We start from the raw sequence: 19,178 nt of genomic DNA, 5'->3' as shown, positions 1-19,178 counted from the left end.
TGCGCACGCGACGCCGCTAATTGGCCTTAAAGGACAAACGCCGCGCCGTTAACGAGCTATCGCCGGTGTGTGCTTATGCAGTGGCACAACCGGCTCCGGGGCATTCGTATATCGATGGCACGCAGTCTAGTCTAGACGTCACCGATCGCGAGAGTAGCCGGTTCACCTGGATGACGCTAGAATTCAGGCGACGTAGCAACCGAGAGAACGAGCGAAACGGAGGCAGAAAAAGACGGCGACGGAGTGGGGAGAAACGCGTAGAGCTGAAAAGAGTTGGTGGGGGTTAAAATCGGGAGCTACGGAGCATCGCGCAAGCGCGCGGAATGCTGTATTACGCTGGGAGGATCGAGGACTCGCGGAACACCTATCCCCGCAAACGCTTATTGATTGTGACTCTCGCATCGTGTCTCCATCTCTGTCTACGCTTCTTTATCGCACACACCATTCTTCTCATTCCCACCACGCTACTTCTCTCTTTTGTTTTCGTACCTCTCTTTCGATCTCGATATTTGTTTTGCTTTTTCCCGAATTTTCCGCCGATTCCGCCTTTTCTAGCCGATCCACGTATTCCAACGTAACGAGATTCGAGCAACCAACAGAACGTATTATGAAACCAAACGCTTATGAGATGCATACACGTTTTGTATTCGATTACGTCGCTCGTATCATAGATTCGTTCGTCGATCATATCGTTGGGCTAATTTCCATTACCTGGTCGATTGCGAGCACCGGGTTTCGCAGAAACTCAGGTTAAGCCTGGATTTTAGTCAAGAAAATCTAAGAAACGCAACGAGATTTCACGTGAGCTATTATTTAACCGCCAAATATGTCATTGATATTTCGCTCTTTAACGTTATACACGATGTTGACGCTAGGAGATAACCAATTATTCGTTATCAAGCATTTATCGAATTTGAATAAAAGTAAATTAAATATTAAACTCGAATAAAAGTTTAGTTTACATTACTAAACGCCAATAACAAATTGTTTATTCACCCGGGCATCTATTCAGATATCGACTAACGTCGATCTATCTAATCGTTATTTTATTTGAGGTAGTTTAGTCAAAACTATCGTGGAAGATAGCTATCGAACAGGCTGAAAAATGTTATCGTAAAACGATAGATACGTTTTTCGTACAAACCGCCTCGATCAACGAGCACGTCTGTTTTCCGTCGAATTAACTCGACGTAGAAGAAACGGAAGCGCGAGTTACGAACGTCGATGAACCTAGTCAGTGGCAACGTTGAAGTTCAATTCAATGACTACGCGTAGCGAATGCTTAACGAACGGTTTAGCGCGCGCGCCACACACACAAACTTCCACGCCTCGATATAATGTTACGCATGGACGCGCGCATGCAGCGCGAGCGAGCAAGATAGCGCTTCGCACCGATATATGTATGCGTGTATGCGTGTATGCATATACGTGTACAATGTACACGCTCCTTAAACGCGGGGCATCGATTTTGTGGGTGCACGCCCATTATTTCATCGCAAAATCACGCATCATGCTGCATCTAGTTGATTTTACAAATGACCATATCGTTCCAATTGCGAATAATTTTTTGACGCATTGTTTTTACAAACAATTTTATAGACAATACGCAATTGCCCAACCTATAACGCGATATCTTCAAACATCCGCTACGCGTAGATATTTCCTTTACAAATTTGGAAAGAATTACTTTTTAAATATCGTAGTTGCGATAAGGATTGTGAAATGTTCTTCGTCTTTCTTAAATACAAGTATTCGTAGGTTTTTCAAATTTTTAAATACACGTATCGCTATTATTGCTCTTGGATTATGAGATCGGTCATATTTGTTATCTCAGCACGAAGATTGTTTGTAAAACGAGGCTCTGTTGAGCAAATTAATACCTTAAAACGTTATCGTAAGAAAAGGTATAATCGAGGCAACTTTAGGAAAATGTTGACTCGTCTCTTTCAAAAATAAGATAACATCGGTAACTACGAAATAGTAATTTTTTAAACAAACCTAGAATCAATATCGTCTTATTCGATTCGAGTTTGACGTTTGTACCTTGTACAGAAATTAAGTTATTAAAAATCTAAGACGCGCAACAACTTTATAAGCCACGGTTCATGAATATGTTCTATGAATAAAAATGAGAAAGAACGTTATTCAGATTTAAGTCGCAGTAAGGTTTATTGAAAAATTATAATGAAAATACGAATAGTGTAAGAGAAGATAGCGCACGCTGTAAATATGTATCAATGTAAATTACATGTACGTAATTACGTACTAGCATTCCATTTCGAAAAGTGTGTTAAAAAGATTGGATTTATTATTGCACGAATTTGCTGATTTGCAGTATATTTTAAAAGCTAGTTCGCACACACAGACGATACATTATCAATACGATCTATTAACGATGCCAGAATGTTTGCTCGTATAAAAATGTTTATCCCTGTTCTTAGAACATATTGGATAATGCTTGATTTAAACGATTCTAAGATCGACACGAGAATATAATCAAGAAATAAGAATACGACGATTAGTTGATACAATTAAGCCCGTTCTAGTAATCGAATAAAAATAGGCGATATTAATTGTATGGCAACGTGCGTTAAATTACACGAGACATGCATAAGCGAACGCTGTACACGTTATCTGCGCAATAACGATAATAAAATATCAACGCTGAAATACCTGCGCGTCTTTTCAACGAACAAATTATCAAACGTATGTTGCGAAAATTGTAAAATAATAAGCTTGGAATATCAGTTTTCTTTATAGCGAAAAACTATACCGGTCGAGACGGTATAAAAGTCAACGTGTTCGAGCCGATTTAAAGAGAAGTAGCGTGCGAGGAAACGTCAGGTTTGTTAGCGGTCGGGTCAATCCGGAGTTTCAGCGAATTCAGTGGAAATCGTTGAAGCGGCCGAAAGTGCTAAGTTACCGAACGTTCAGCACCCAACCGTTCCCAGTCCGGCGTGTCGTTCGAAAAGTAGTGGAAAGAGAGGGAAGGAAAAAGGAAAGAGCAACGAAGAAACGAGCAGAGAGGAAAGTGGGGTGACGAACAGTTCGGTACGAAGCTGTTAGTCGATCGTACGCATGCGCAGAAAATATAGACCCGCGTTCCGACAGTCGAAGCGCGGCCACGGAGGTGTATGCGCGATTCTATGTGTGTCATGATTATTGCCCATTAAATTATCTCGCACACGTTGTGCGCGTTCTACTCTCACTCCCTGGCACACGAAGTCCCATCGACGTGTACATGTACACGTATACGTGTACGTGTATACGTGTATATAATATACGTGCATATAATATACATGTATAGGCCGTGGTGCACGTATATTTACGTATATACGTCTGTATCTCGTAGACCGTAGACGTACGCATTCCAGCCAGGCTGGCTCTCTATCTCTACATCCTCCTCTCGGCCGGTACAGCTCCGTAGAAACACGTCAATAACCCGTTGCCGCCTCGACATGCTGCATGTAGTGCGCGTTTATAGCGCGAGCGCAGATATTCTCGCAACACACTTAACCGATGCTTTTTTACGAAACACGTTTCGGAGCTTTCACCTGTTTCCATAGCTCGGTTCGGCTCGGCTCGGCTCGGCTCGGCTCGGCTTGGCTCGATTCGACTCGACTCGACTCGACTCGGCTCAACTCGGTTCTCCGAAGCCCCTGCGCTCGCGTGTTCGCACGTCACAGACGCACTTGAGCCGCCTCGCCTCGAACCACCGTACCGACCCGCCGCGCCGCGCTCTTCGACGCTGCTACTCTTTCTTTCTTTCTTTCTTTCTTTCTCTCTCTCTCTCTCTCTCTCTCTCCTTCTCTCTATCAGCGTTTCACGCAACTTTTTTCAATTCCACTTCCTCTTTCCTCCTTGCGCATAGGGCGACGTGTTATTTCGACCGAGATTAACGGTGAAACATAAATCGTCGTTAACGAATTAGCGAGGAGCGCGGAGGATAATGCGCGCGCTTGGAACTAATTGGGCCAGGATGCAATTACACACGGATGCATTTTTTCGCGCGGAGGGAAGTTTATAATTGAATACCGGAACGATCGGATATTAGAAACGATCTATCGAAATTCTACGTGCGAAAATGCGATTATGAAACGTAAGTGGTCAGTAGGACGCAACGAGCCATACGTGTATGACGTTCGGCGAAGAACTTTGTAGAGTCTCGTAGGCTTTTCACATTGTTCGAAACGTTTCGTAGAATTCTAGCTAGTTGGACCGACCGAGTTTTCGATTATCCTAGAGAAAGCTTCGAATAGCCTAGTGGGGCAAAACGAGAGATTAGAACACGAGCGTAGTTTAATCGCGTTCCTGTTTTGGGAATAAAACACCGGTAAGCGGTGCATCTGAAACGTATCTACCGAGAATGTAACACTGTTAACGCATTGTTGTCTGGCGTAGCGGTGGTTTTTGCGGACCCGAACGTAGAACGAAAAAGTTCTGACAAACGGAAATTGCTAACGCGGCGAATTATTGAACCGTGGCACCTGACACGTATGCATACCCCCTTCGCACACACGCATGATATCCATATACCTGGGTGATGCACGTACGTTTCTAAATTCATGTATACGTGGACGATAGTGGGAAAGAGAGAGAAAAATAGAGGAACGATACACGATGGAAAACGGATTTGAAAGTGGTTGGTGCGTGTGCACGTACATGCGAAATGCGGCGCGACGAGTACAGGGCTGCGTAAGTTCGGTTAAAACGGTTTATCAGGAACGATCGTAAATTCAGCGGTCGATTCGGCAAACGCTGCGGGCTTCGCGCGACAAAAATGCGATTGGAAAGGCAGGACGGCGCGACGGTTCGAAAATTCGGATGGATATCGGATAGGAACGAGGAACGAGGAACGGAAGATCGCGCACAAAGGGCACGGTAGTTCTTTTCGCAGAAGCGTGTAACGTGTAACGCGGTTACGGTAACGCAAGGTTAATTGGCTGAGATTTTGCGTCGTTAACTCGTCACCGTTATCCCTACCGGTTGTTGAAATTGATTTCCGTAGCAGCAATCTAGTTATCGGCTAGGGCTTAGGGATTTAACTTTAAGGTAATGGGATTTGATAATTACCTGCGACATTGTGTTGATGATGATTATAAGTAAGAGGAACGGAGTGTAATGCCCTGGCAGACCACTTTCTGTGTCTAGAATCCTCGTCGTCGTCGTCAGCTTGTTGGCCATCCTCTCCTAGAAAATGTACCTTCTCATACCTGTCCAGATACCTGAAATAACACACCACTCTGTTACGTGCTACGATAATTCGCTAAATTATCCGATTATATTCTCGCAGCGAAATACGTCGTACTAACAAATAAGTTGACACTCTACGCTATGCAGGCAAGAAATAGCCAAAAATGGCTTAAACTACCGTTCTTATCGCGTTTAGATCCCTTTTATTCGTCCATCGAATCGAGACAGACGAGGAAATATCTAATTTCGGCGATAGTAAACGATAAACAATCGTTTCTTCGTACCGACTTTACGAATACGAAAGACGGCCGCCGAACCTAACGGAATACAAACGTACGCGACACTGGGCCGTGTGTTCTCCTCGAAGAACGCTAATGGCCCAAGAAAATATCGTTCGAGCGCATCGCCTTTGACAATCTCCGTTCCATTCTCATTCGTCGATCCCTTCGAGTTTCCATACGGAACCGCGTCGCGTGACTTTTAGTAAACTTTAGAAAAGCTAACTGCTCTTCGATCACGACCGTCTTTCGATATTTTGAATCATATTCTTTCATAGGTATAAATACAGCCTACGAATTCTGCCTACAGTTGCGCATCCGTGTTGCTTACCAATGCTTATCTTCCGTTTACAAAGGAAGATCGAACGCGTTACATTCTCTATGATCGTTTACAATGGTCAATTTGAGGCCTGCTATCTTTACAATCGATTCGTTATCATTTTAACCAAAAGTAAACGCGTAATCGAGCTACGAGTTGCAACAGACGACGCTTTTAACAGCGTCGCATACGTTTATTTTTTTCTCCGAATATCTCCGAAGCTACGACGACACATGGAAAAATCATCCGCTTCTTACTTTATCCGATGCACAATTTTTTCACGGGGAGGAAGACGGTACTACGCGAAGCAGCAGTCGTAGCCGAGTCGACGCAACGGGCAGACTAACCGCGACCAGCAACGAACAAAAGGAAAAGAGCGTCGCGCGTAAACACAACGGTCAGGAGTTTGCACGACTGATAACGATAATAACGATAAAAAGGAAAAGTGGAGGGGAGGAGAGTAGAATGGAATAGAATAGAGCAGAGTAGACGTGGTCGTGGATGGGCGAAAGAAAGTGGCGGGGGGTAGGTGCAATGGATCCATTCATGCACCGACGTAGAGCACGGAAGGTGCGGATCGTCGAAGCACCGAGCCAGAGCCTGATTGGCCGCTGCTCGGTGTAGACGCGGATCGAGCACGGACCAGCGCTTTGACCAGCGGTTCGCTCTGGCCCCCTGCTGTCCGTCCGTGCGCCATTCGCCGTCCGCCGCGTAGATCGAGAATCGAGAATCGCCGGTAACATATGACGGTAGAAGTCACGCGTTCGCCGGATTCCGCGTCGACCGGCTACGAACCAACCGACCACGCTACCTAGAATACGTCTCGTCCCCCTTTTGTCTCTTTTCCTTTCCTTCGGTCCTCCTTTGCCAATATTTATCTATCATCGTGCTCGCGTCGCGTTCGAGACGAACGTCCGACACCCGTGTCAAACTGTACGTAGAAGCGTGACTGGAATATCGATATCGATATATTTTCGCAAAGACGCAAGAGAATAAAGGTACCGAAGGAAAATGAATACGCCGGCCATAGCGATTACCGCCACGGAGACCGTCGTAGTGGCTAGCGATACCAGAATTAATCGACACTTTCCAGGTTTGTAATTTCCTGCCTTCCGAAAGTCGCTTTAAAAACAGCGTTTAAAAGAGCGTAAAGCTGGTGGTCGACGGTCGAACGTTCGTTTTCCAAAGTATCTCGTCGCTAACTACTCACGATTACCTGTTACTTCGAACGAAAGGAAAAATTCGTTCGCAACAGAAACACCCGACTACGAACGATTCGAATTGCTTCGAAGTTTCGTGCTACGTTCCATCGAACCGCGTAATTTCACGTCGATCGAACGCACGAATACGCGGAAGGCTACGACACCTGTGAACGCGTTAACCGATTAATCCGAACAAGTATCTTTTACAGCGGATGCATTTACAAAGCGTAACGTAACGGCTGGAAATACGTAAATCGCGGAGACCTTTAACGTTACGATAATTATATACGTCGAACGACGGGCGCAGAATAAAGCGTTGGAATTTGCCCGAGTACAACTACGCGCGTTTATACGCGGAAGGCAACGTTTTCCTTTCCTTCGATCCGACCAACGAAGCGCTTTTACGTTGTTGGAATTGTTGCGATCGATGGTTGCGAATAGACGTTAATAGACGTTAATAGACGATAGCGCGATAATTCTCGCAAGCGGTTCGATTTCTTCTCGTAAGCGGAATTTCGATCCCCGGAGTCCACTTTGTAACGAGAGCTATCGCAACTATCGGAACGAAAGTACGTGAAAAAGAGACTTTGAAAAATTGACTTTCTTCGATCGAAAAATTGACGACTTCGACGTGGACAGTCGTAGCCGCCGACCCAACAGCTAACGCGTTCGCGCTACAGTCAGCGTGCCAGCGTTCCGTTATTGCTAAAAGCGATCTTGTATATCCGCTTATGGTCGTTACACCGTCTCCATTACAATTATCCACCTACGGTAGATTTAAGATCGATTTAAGATTTAAGATTTAAGATTCAAGCGTACAAGTATAATCGTATCGACTCGGTATATTTTCGTGTTCGTATTTCCAAACGTACTTAAATTCTAGGTTCTCGGTTTACCGCGATTCTAGCCGGTAGATGCGAGCAAAACTAGCGGAAGAATATTCGATATTATTAATATCGAATGTACCGCGTTCTGTGTAACGCGCTACGCTTCTTGCCACGTTTAACCGTAATCGAATATTTCTCGCAAAAGTAAAGTAGGAAATCGAATACGCGGATATATCGATGAATGTTGGCGTGGGTGTCGAAAGGACGCAACGTTTGCGAATACTAAATCGGTCGAAGAGAGCCGTCGTTCCACGCACAGGCCGTCGCTACTACCGCTCGATATCGCTATGCCTTCTCACTTTGTTGCGATAGTTTACCTGTAACGCGCTAAATATAGCCCATTACGTATAAATTTGTTTCCGTTTTAGCCTACACAGTTCTATCTTACATATTTTTATTCTATAGTTGGTATTATGTTTCATAGTTACGCGGTGGTAGGTAGTTGGAGCAAAGCGCTACTCGCGAACCGCGTGCAACGGAGCAACGACACCGGTAATCTTCCTCTGGAATTTATTTCCTTCCGGCAATAGGACGATCTGGATGCGGTACCTTATAAACGTTTGGATAATTTATGCGGTTCTCGATCCGCTCGATCCGTTACGAACCTACACACATTTGTATCACAGATGGATGACGACGCGAGATTAACAACGAAAACATCGTCCATCGCTTGCGTGAAACTATAGGTTGGGAATTTCGTGATCGTGGTCGAAAGAGCCGGCGAAGAAGCGACAGAATCGACCGGCGTCCTTGTTTGCAAGCGGCGCACGGTAACAAGGTTGCACGGAGAGAGCTTAATCGAGGGGGGAGAGAGAAGGGGGAAGGGGGAGAGGGAGAGAGAGAGAGAGAGGACACCGACTCAGGAACCACGTGGCTCTCGTCACAGCGAGGCCAGTATGAATGAACGAACGAACGTACGTACTATACGATACGGAAAATGCCGGCGGTGGTGGGGCGTAGGTAGCAGAGTGCCGATACGCGGCTGCCGACTAGTGCCGACCGCGCGGTAAAACATCGCCGCTCTCCTACTCTTGCAGACGCTCGCGGACTGCCAGACATAATGGAGCACAACGCGTCTTGCCACGACAGTCGTTCGCGTTTCGCTCACCCCGAATCAAATTCCTACCAGACTCGCTTACTCTTACGCTTCGAAGTCTATTTTTCACCTACGTTTTGCCCATCCCGTCGAGAACCAATCTCGAGAGCGTTGCCTTTTCGTCGCACATGACGTATAATTCGTTTATTTACTCGTAGACTCGTGTGACAACATTACTCGCTCGTAAATGGACGAAATCGAAGGTTATTCGTCGAGACGCACAAACGCGCGAATTAAGGTCGTGTTTATTCGCTTACGAGCACACGGATTATAGTTACGCTTGTCGCGTCACCAGCATAAGCGTTACTACCATTTCGTCTATTTACTCGGAAATTCGCGGAATACGAGCCTCGTGTGTCGTACGTATTTACGTATTTACGTATGGTAACACGGACTGGAACGTTTCTCGCGCGCAACTTCCCGTACAGCTGTGCGCATAAACGCGCACAGATCGCTCGCGTTATTTCGTAAATCACAACGACGAAAGAACGTGCAGCGGCGAAGAAAAGCTCGATATTCCGCGGTAACGTAACCCCATAGAAATCGCGAGTATCGAGAACAGTCCGAAATTCCGAAACTTTGCTTAAAACGCTCTCTGAATCCGAGAGATAGACGCGTTCGTAAGAGGATATGCGATACACTCGGCCATACGATTGTTTCTTACGCGATGTTCGAGCTCGGCGAGTTTCTAAAATAAAGCGATCGATGGTAGGAACTTACCTGAGGTAAATTTGTTTAAGGCCAACCCCGCTGTTCACGCAGCCATTGGGTAGATGGAATTGTTCGCATAACGATGCCCATTCGTTTCTGGTATTCACCTGCAACACGAAACACCGGAGAAACGATTCAATACGTCGTACCTACGTATGATCCACGTTTGCGAACAAACGCAAGAGAACGATCGACGTCTTTCGCTTCGTCGAAGCTGCGTACAACATTCTCCGCGACCAAGAGACGATCGGTTTTCGATCGTGTTAAAGTAAGCGGTGAAATTTGCCTGTAAACACCTTCGTTTCCGAGAAAATCCACCGATTCGTTCTATCGACCGAGCCAACCATCGGACGTGACTCTGATCGATGCTAGGGAAAAATAGCGTCGTTCGCGCCAACGATCACCACCTCCTAGAGCAAAAGTATTCGCGCTGCTCGCGAACACGGATCGCGACGTTAGCGTAGCTCCGTCGTATCGACCCGGGCCGTTCCCATAAGATATCATCGCGACGCGCTTTATCTACGGGAAAGAAGAATCGGCGAAAAGAATAAGAAAGCCGATACGCTCGAGATTCGAGTTTATTTTCGAGGCCAACGAATTAACGGTTCCGTTCGCGAAAACTCGACGGATCCTCTTTGCCGCGTCGAACGCCAATGCGTTCTACCGAATCTACGAAGCACGCGATCCGCCAGTCGGCGTCGGGCGGAGCGAGCACGGATACGAGGATACGATATACGAGGCTGGGGATGGATGGTACGCGTACGATTTCCGAGGAATTCCTGGTAGCGGCAGGCCCTAAAGATAAAATGCGACCCGGCGCGGTGCATAAATTTCTTGGGGCGCGCGTCGAAAAAATAATCGTCCGGACTCGCGATACGCGGCGCTCCCGCCAACGCGTACGTGGCGGCAATGAAAGACGGAGAGACGTTCGGCTGTGATCCGAAGAAAGGAATCGCAAAAAGTAGGCGGAAATTAAGGCGAGAGGAGCGGAATAAAGGAGAAAGGAGAAAGGAGAATGGAGAAAGGTAAAAGGTTGTTACAATGCGAATACTTTACGCGCTTGTAGAGGATCGGGATAACGGAAGAAGAAGATAAAAGGAAGAGATACGAGCCTGGTACGATAGGCGCGGACAGGTTACCTCGTAGGGCTCTGTAAATTACGTACACGACAACGTCGATACGTGAGCGTACGGGGGGAAAACTTTCGATCCTCGGAAACTTGTATCCACCATTATCCGTACGATAGATACGTCTCTCCTTAATCACCGTCGAACGATCGTATCGGAAATATACGTTCGTAAGAAGATTTGCTTCGCAGCAAATTACTTTGAATTACGTCGTTTGTGCGACACGAGTTAATTTCAAGGAAACCCGCACCCTACTAACCCTATCGATATCGATACGCGTAAAAGTATTTCTAGCGACCTACGCTTTGTCGCTTTATCCGCTTCGCATGGTTCTTGCAGGCGCTTAAACTTCGCGGATAAAATCGACGAATAGCAGGTTCGGTGCGCGTACCTAGCGCCAATACGACGATCGTGGCGGTAATCGCGACGTCCCGATTATTTCTCTCTCTCTCTCTCTCTTTTTTTGGTTTGTCGCTTCGTAGCAATTACCGGCGAGGGCAAAATAAATGCGAGAAAATATAGTCGGGAGGCGGTGATTTTTCGCTGTTGCGCGCCGCGTTTGCCGCGAACGGAAGAACGGAAGAACGAAAGAACGAAAAAACGGAAGAACGGAGCGGGGGAAGCGAGTAGCGAAATCGACGACGGTCGGACATACTGGGTCAGTGCTCTCTGGATCCGCGCCCGTTTCTTCGCTATTCTCGTCGTCCCGACGTTCAACCTTACGAATCGAGAATGTGGCGCCCCACCGTGGACGACCTCGCGACATCGTCGGCCTCCCATCAAAACCGCTCGAACGCAGCACGCGTCGCGCGATAAATATCCGATCAGTCGATGAACGCGAAACGTTCGATCGAAGGAACTCGTGCACGCTGCGACTGACGGAACGCTTCGCACCACCGATCTCACGCGGATTTACGTTCTCCCGATCGTACATCGACGAATGTCCTTTTCATACGCGTACTTTTCGTTTTAACTCCGTCGTAGTGCAGCGTGCGTAGCTATTAGTCGTATATTTTGTTCCCACGGCCTTTGGCATCGTTCGACCGCTTTCGGTATTTTTATCGGGAAACCGGCGTTTGCGAACGATCGATACGTACTTGCGGCGCGAAGAACGCTTAGCAGCGTTCGTCTGTAACACGACGCCTGTCGACGCGTCTTAACTCCTAAAAACGCGCCTTAACACGCGAAATAAACGTTCAACTTGAGACGAATAAGAGCGGAGCCGAGGATATATTCTTCCACCGACCGATTCCGTCTCTTCGAAGCATCCGGATTAACTAGAATCCGGATCTTCGAAATCTGGATCACGATTGTGAAAATTGCCGCCACATTTAACGCGTGAAAAGCCGAAATTAGTAGTACGCCGTTATATAAGCGGACCTTAAATTATTGCTAGCTCTGATGCGAAACGAGACGTTTCCGCAAAGTCTGCGCGTCAGAACGTACAAATTCGCAATTGATTTACACGATCAACGAACGTTGCAATTCACCGTCTTACGACAAACACTCGATTACAACGTGTCAATCACTCGCTAATCCCCGAAGGAGAAACGCTTTTATAGAAACGTACAGCGTGTATCTTACGCGTTATAGCGACGCAAACATACGTATATATATATATATATATATAATATAAACATATTTCGATACCGGACGGATCAATGGCGATGCGTCGTTTTAAATTCGACGTGCGCGTCGAATTTCGCGTCGAAATTCGATAAACAGTTGTAGCTGAATCGCCGATATACAATTTTTCCCAAAATCGCAACGAGAGCGTTCCATCCTCCGCGTATATCGAGACTATATCGCGCTACCAAACTGCGATTACGCGTTTTAGCTGTACAGCATTCGGTAGCCGTGAAACGTAGCCGTGATGCGAGACAAAGCGACTCTGAAACGAGTGAAACTGTTACGGATCGCTTTAGCACGGCAAATAAGCCGCGTTCCCGTATATCTTCCAGAATCGTCGATTCGTGTAAACTAACGGAGAAAAAGGTTTCTGGAACGTAGAATCGAAAATTGCCAAGGTTGAATATTCGATCACGTTCCGCGAGAAAACTGTTTGCGTAATTATTTTCACGAATCTGACAAAATTCGAGAATATTCGTCAACGTCGAACTTTCTACGCAGCAAACGTAATCCGAAACTCGCCGATTAATCGTCGATACTCGTAACGTTGAAACGCTAACACATTTCGTTCCGTCGGACTAAATTGTCCTCTATAAATTCTACCGAGCGACTCGTTCCTCTCATACGGAAAAAATTAGTCTTAACGGCAACGCCTCTGAAATTGAAGAGTCTTCCTTGCACGCGAAATCGTTGGCGCGTAAGAAAACGATAAGAACGTGAAAAAAGAATTGAGAAGGAATTAAGAGAGAAAGAAAGAGACGCAAAGATTTACATTGGTAAACATACGCAGAGACAAAGTTTTATGGTTTAGCCGATGTTATCGGACATTCTACAAACGCAGACGTTAGGATACGCGAGATTTATCGAGATACCTCCCGCCTTACGGTTCTCTGTTCCCCCGATAAAGAACTACCTCAACTTCGATAACCTTTTATTAGCGATTAACGCGTGCTATCTCTTATCTATCAGGGACAATTTGTATCGGAGTTGTCGTATCAGGTGCTGGTATATCGTTCGACGAAGACACGGCCAGACATTGTCTTTTCACACAAACGCTAATCTCTCACTACGATTGTTAACCGCTGCTGTGCAATTAATACGCACGCCCAGGTACTCGGTATCGCATCACGCGTCATAAAAAGTCCAAAGTGAGTTACGCTCTTCCGCCTTATCTACGATACTTGTACGTTGAAAAATTTCTTCGTTCGTTTCCTCACGGAGAACCGGCCAACGATCGTAGAAAGATCGGCCAACGAGAATTCGCTCGAACCTCTAAGGCTAGCGTCTCGTTCGATCGAAGGGGAGAAGCAGGTAAGAAAGGCAAGTCGCCTGGAAGAAGTAGTTACCAGTCTCGACAAAGAAGCTAACAGGAATCTGCTTCGAGCTGCGGCAACTTTTTGTTTGATCCAGAGAAACCATATAGAAAGAGGGAGAGAAGGAAATCGTGACAAACTGTAAGCAGCTTTGGTAAGGTAAAACAAGCAACGCGAACTCCTAGCACGCCACTCGTCGACGTTTAATTAAGAGAGATCAGGAAAGAACAAGTGGAAACAAGGAATCACGTAAGAACGAAATATGACCAACGATGCGATTAAACGTAGTATTACCGACGGTATTAAGAAACTGAAACGTTACAGATAAAAAGCGCTGGAAACGACGATGAAAATTTCAGAGATTTACGATTTGCCACGCATTTCCGGCCATTTCGACCAAATCATTGAAAAATCATTCGTCTCTTGCAAAATATATAGAGAAAGTCTGAAAACAATAGCATATATAATTTATAATAACGTTATATCATAAAAATAGTACAACGTATAATACGAAGCGATTAATAAGGAAAAATAAGGATGGTCGTAAAAGCTACAACGGCCTCATCGCCATTTATTTCTTACGATTTCTTAATAATTCGTTGTTACCTGGCCACGCTAAATTGAGAATAACGAAGAATTCTCGAACAAGCTAGATTTCCGGTTTACGACTCGTTAATATTTCACAATCTGGAAATAAAATAAAATTGGGTGGTTGACTGACTATCGCCAACGAGCATCGCTATCTATCACCGGCTTTTAACGACCAATAAAATAAACACGTACCACTCTTACAGTAGCATCTTACGTACGCGCGCTTACTGTCACTAAAAGTGCTCTCGTCGTATCCAAAGATTAATATTCGATGCTCGCCAATCATATTCCAACCGCTCCGGGTTATCCGAGTACAATCATAATACATAACCTATGCAAAGCGTAACATCCATCATCAACGCCATTCACGCTCGATACACCATTATCCTCTTTTACCACCAGAAACAATGCACCGCGAGCGCCATCGTCGTCGAGCGCGCCACACGCGACGAAACCAACAATAACGCAAAACATGCCGTTCGCCCTGAATAGCCCCCTGTGTGTAAGGTTGGCAGAAGCACCATTACCACAGGAACACAGGGACGGAAACCATTTCGTATCATAGTGTGTGTGCGTACGCGTGTGCGTATGGCGGCACACAGGGACAGATACCGAGATAAATTGACAAATTGATATAGCAAACGCGTCTCAAACTCGAAAGAACTTCGGTATAAGAGATATTGCTTGTAAAGTTGAAACTTACGATTTCGATTCTATCTTGCGGTAGCCTTAATACCTGCGACAAATCGTGACATTTTGGCGCTTGCAATGCTATGCGATGCAAGTCCGTATGCCACACGCTTCCAAAAAAAATGTGCTTCCCTTATTTTCGCCAAGTTCTACGTGCTTTACAAACGACGCGGACACGGACTACCGATTAGTCGAGAGCAACAAGAAGCAAGAGCGCGGGTCTAAAGCGTACGAAGAGGACGCTCGCCTGCCTGCCTATTATTACATCCCAGTCCAAGTATACATATACATGTACATAGGCGCGATTTACTGGCGCCGATTAGGTAGCATAGCAGCACCGGCACACGCGGATGCCCCCGTCTCGGCTGTAATCGTGCGACTTTGCTTGACCTTGACAGTATGAATTACACAGCGCATGCGCGGAGACGTTCTTCGAGAGCGTCGAACGCTATCCACGTGTTCGTTCGCCTCCGAGGGACTGCACGATGAAAGTGTCTTTGCCACCACGTGCTCGTTGGGGTAGGACATGGTCTCTCTCTTCCTCTCTCTCTCTCTCTCTCTCTCTCGCTGCCCCTCTCTCCCGCCCCTTCTCGCACACGCTCTCCTCCTCCCTAACGCCCCGGTGTCCATGCTGCACCGCACCGGCCCGCCAGCTACACTCTCTGGCCTATGGCTCCGCGCGCGCCGCCGTTTTCGCGCTCTATCGCTCGGCTTTTTCGCGTTTCCAGCGTCGCGTCGCGCGCCGCGTGCCTCGCACCCGAGATTTTAACCAGTCTCGATCTCGTCGTTGAACAGATACATCGACTGCGGCGGCCGACCGCGTGTCTCGAACCCTGTTACCACGCTCATCATCCCCCGCTGTACGGTGGTGAGGATAGCCGGCTGCTCGTCTAGAAGATCGCTCGTCGGTGGCGGCCTTCCGGTGGTCAGCCGCGTTACCGACACCGAGAAGATCGTTTCAAACGTCTCCAACGAATGGATAGCGCCGATACCTTCGTTCCTTCCACGGTTATATACGTCGGCATTGGTCGCTCACCGTTTTAACGCGACGTACTCGAAGGAAATATCGTACGCAATTTGAATTCATCGATCCACGATCTCGCGTACATATTTCACGTACATGCACCGATACGAACGATATATTCCGTTCGAACGACTCGTCTTCTTATTTGCGTTAATTAATCCGACGTGTATTACGTTGTTGTATATTTTTCATTATTTACGTATTTGCGATATCAAAGAAACAAATACAACATCGATTTTCTATCACAGAAATAATCTACGAATATATGTACGTATCTCTGTTTAACGTTCGAACGACGCGTCTTTTAGTCGCGATCGATAGAGGAAATTCAAACTTGTTCGCGTTGTTCGCGACACGCAATATTTTATTACTACTCTCGCGAATTACGTGCCTACGATTTTAACACGAATATACCAATCGCGACCGATCGACCGGCCGAATAGGTACGACGACACTTGCGACGTACTTGTAGAGATTTTAAGACGATAAAATACCACGAAAAAGAAAATGTTAATTTCACGACGATCTTGTTTTTCTGCTCAGTTTTTTCTTAAATAATTCACGCGCAGTAGAAAAATACCTTTATTAGAATTTCTTCGGATTTTTCGAACGAATTAACGCGAGTCGAAACGGCGAAAAAATGGAGCAAGCGTATGTTTTGCTGAAAATAGGATAAGTACGCTAGTAGGATACGCTACACGATGCAATTCTCGATTCTTCTTCCCCCCCCCCCCCCCCCCGTGCAAAATATATCACGTATTTACCACGATTATTACCAACGATGAATTAGTTTTTCAGCAGCGAACTGGTTCCCAGCTTTTTCGCGTTTTATATTTTCCAATCGGCCTGTCTGCTCGAGGAGACGGAGAACTGGTTGGAATTACGAGCACGCTGATACATTTGTCTGTCTCTCATCGGCTATGAAGTAAAGTAAGGCGAAACCGATAGATGTAGCCGACGCAGCGCAGCTGTGTGTATCGTACGTGGGGCTCGAAGCCGACAGCAAGACGCTACTCACACGCACGCACACAGAGGATAAATCTTTGCATCGACGTCCTACTTTCGATGTTCCGTTCGACACGACCAACGATCTCGACAATGCCGCCAAACGTAGTATCCACGATTCGTCGGCATATTTTTGAGACGAGCCGCGGATGTTTTGATCCTCGCGTTCCTACGGATCAACGTATTCGTTTTCGTTTGCAGCGATTTTCTATCGTTTGCAATACACGTAGAGTGGTTCTAAAAAGTATTTGCATATACGTACGCGCGTTGCACGCCTCCTTTCCTTCGCGGTTCCATCGAACGTTTCTAGTCATGCAAAACTACTAGTAAACGATACCGCGTTTCATATACGCGAATCTAATTAACCAGTATGAAAATGCTATAACAAATATATAACGTACGTATACGTTTTACGAAGAGATTTTTTTACGGCTACCAAGTCGAAGCGATCGATCGAGAGTTTTATTAAAAAATGCTGATACAAGTGCGTTCTTCTTTAAGAACGAGATAAATCTATAAGAAATACGAGCTGCTCGCAAATATCAAGCGCGTACAGTCGATTATAATTGTTACCGTCGTCTCGTTAGATTCAGCCACGATTAAATTTACGATCCGACGAATCCGATCTCTTTGTACAATGCGCGTCTGTCGTAACAAAATGGCCTGAAACACCTGTCAATTCATCGACTTCCGAATCTACCAGACGATACACGGATCATTATAAATTCCACAGGCGATGATCGACGATAAACGCAACGAAGAGAGCCAAGAACCCTGTTCCCAGAATACCGACCAAGTAAGTACCGCCCCGGTGAACGTTCGACTCGAGATCTACTTGAAATCACGGCGATCGTTTTTCTCCGTTTCCGCTCCACTCTATGCTTCGCGATACGAGCAAGAAATCCAAACAACGTGGTTAATTGTAAGCGCAAACCTACTTCGATCGCAACTTCTTCTTAGCATCTCGAGTATCGAGTACCAATTAGGGGAATTTCAGGATCGGTGTACTCGAGGCACGAAATCACGTAAGCGATTTGTTCGCAAAATTCTTTATACGCGTAAAGTCAATTCTTCGACGTCGAATTTTAATACGCTTAAAGTTGGGACTCTTAAATGGAACAAGCGAGTTCTATTATTTACAAGTTAGAAACAGATCGACGACAAAGTATCCGTCCGGTTTTCTGCGACGCGGTTTTCGTTCGAACGAAAGAAAAAGACAAAGAGACGACAGCGATTCTATTAACGGCAACTTGTGCCGAAACGGTGGACAAAGCTAAGATCAGGTAAATATCGAAATGGATGCACGTATCGTTCGAAGGTTCTCCGACGAATGGCACCACGCGTTTCCAGATATATCAGCCACTCGCTAACGCCAACTATTAACCTTCTTACCCCATATCCTTTGCATTCGAATCACTGAACCCAACAGTTAGCCGTATCGGTTTCTAGTTTCTGGCACGACGGTCGGTAACCGAATTGTCGGCGAGATTCGCGCAACCTTGGACAGCGGCACGGGACACGGTGTCGCGTGATTCGGCGCGGCGCATCGTCTCGCGTCGCGGTCCTGCACAGCAAAAAGCAAGCAACTTGGATCGCGCGGAGAGCCCCACCATCGCGTGAACTCGCAAGCACACGACTGACAGTTCTCAGTCAGCTGATCGTCCACCAGAGGGTGAAGGGGCAGCAGTAGCACCAGCAGTAACAGCAGCATCAGCAGTAACAGCAGCATCAGCAGTAACAGCAGCACCAGCACCAGCACCAGCACCAGCACCAGCACCAGCACCAGCACCAGCACCAGCACCAGCACCAGCACCAGCACCAGCACCAGCACCAGCACCAACACCAACACCAACACCAACACCAGCACCAGCACCGGCACCATCACCGGCACCGGCACCAGCACCGGCACCGGCACCAGCACCGGCACCGGCACCAGCACCGGCACCGGCACCAGTACCGGCAGTAGTAGTAGAACGACCAGCAGCAGGAGGAGGTGGCGGAGGAGGTAGGAGGTAGGAGGAGGAGGAGGTGGAGGAGGAGGGACGGGTGTGGAGAAGAAGGGTAGGAGGGCGGAGGGGTTGGCGACGCGCAGTCTGCCGTCGTCGTCGGGATC

The 19,178-nt window shown here is 46.7% G+C and overlaps 1 protein-coding gene across 6 annotated transcripts in view; it reads right to left on the bottom strand.

The window, feature by feature from the left end:
* LOC100643146 (AT-rich interactive domain-containing protein 2) overlaps positions 1–19,178 on the bottom strand; it is a 57,120-nt gene that overhangs the window by 16,470 nt on the left and 21,472 nt on the right. For 5 of the 6 annotated variants that reach the window (XR_007224373.1, XM_012319345.3, XM_012319346.3 and 2 more), the window contains 2 exons: positions 9,696–9,793; positions 5,074–5,225 (listed from right to left, as the gene is read on the bottom strand). Coding sequence is in view for 3 of the 6 variants with exons in the window: in XM_012319345.3 (XP_012174735.2) it covers positions 5,074–5,225; positions 9,696–9,793 (250 nt within the window). In the remaining 3 variants the exon portion in view is untranslated. Of the gene's footprint in view, positions 1–5,073; positions 5,226–9,695; positions 9,794–18,457; positions 18,465–19,178 lie in introns of those variants that run through there. The other variant, XM_048406686.1, reaches the window with a different exon arrangement.

The sequence above is a fragment of the Bombus terrestris genome, chromosome 6, assembly GCF_910591885.1.
Source record: "Bombus terrestris chromosome 6, iyBomTerr1.2, whole genome shotgun sequence".
NCBI lineage: Eukaryota > Metazoa > Arthropoda > Insecta > Hymenoptera > Apidae > Bombus > Bombus terrestris.
The sequence above is the reverse complement of the archived record's forward strand: the minus strand, read 5'-3'. Positions and strand labels throughout refer to the sequence as shown.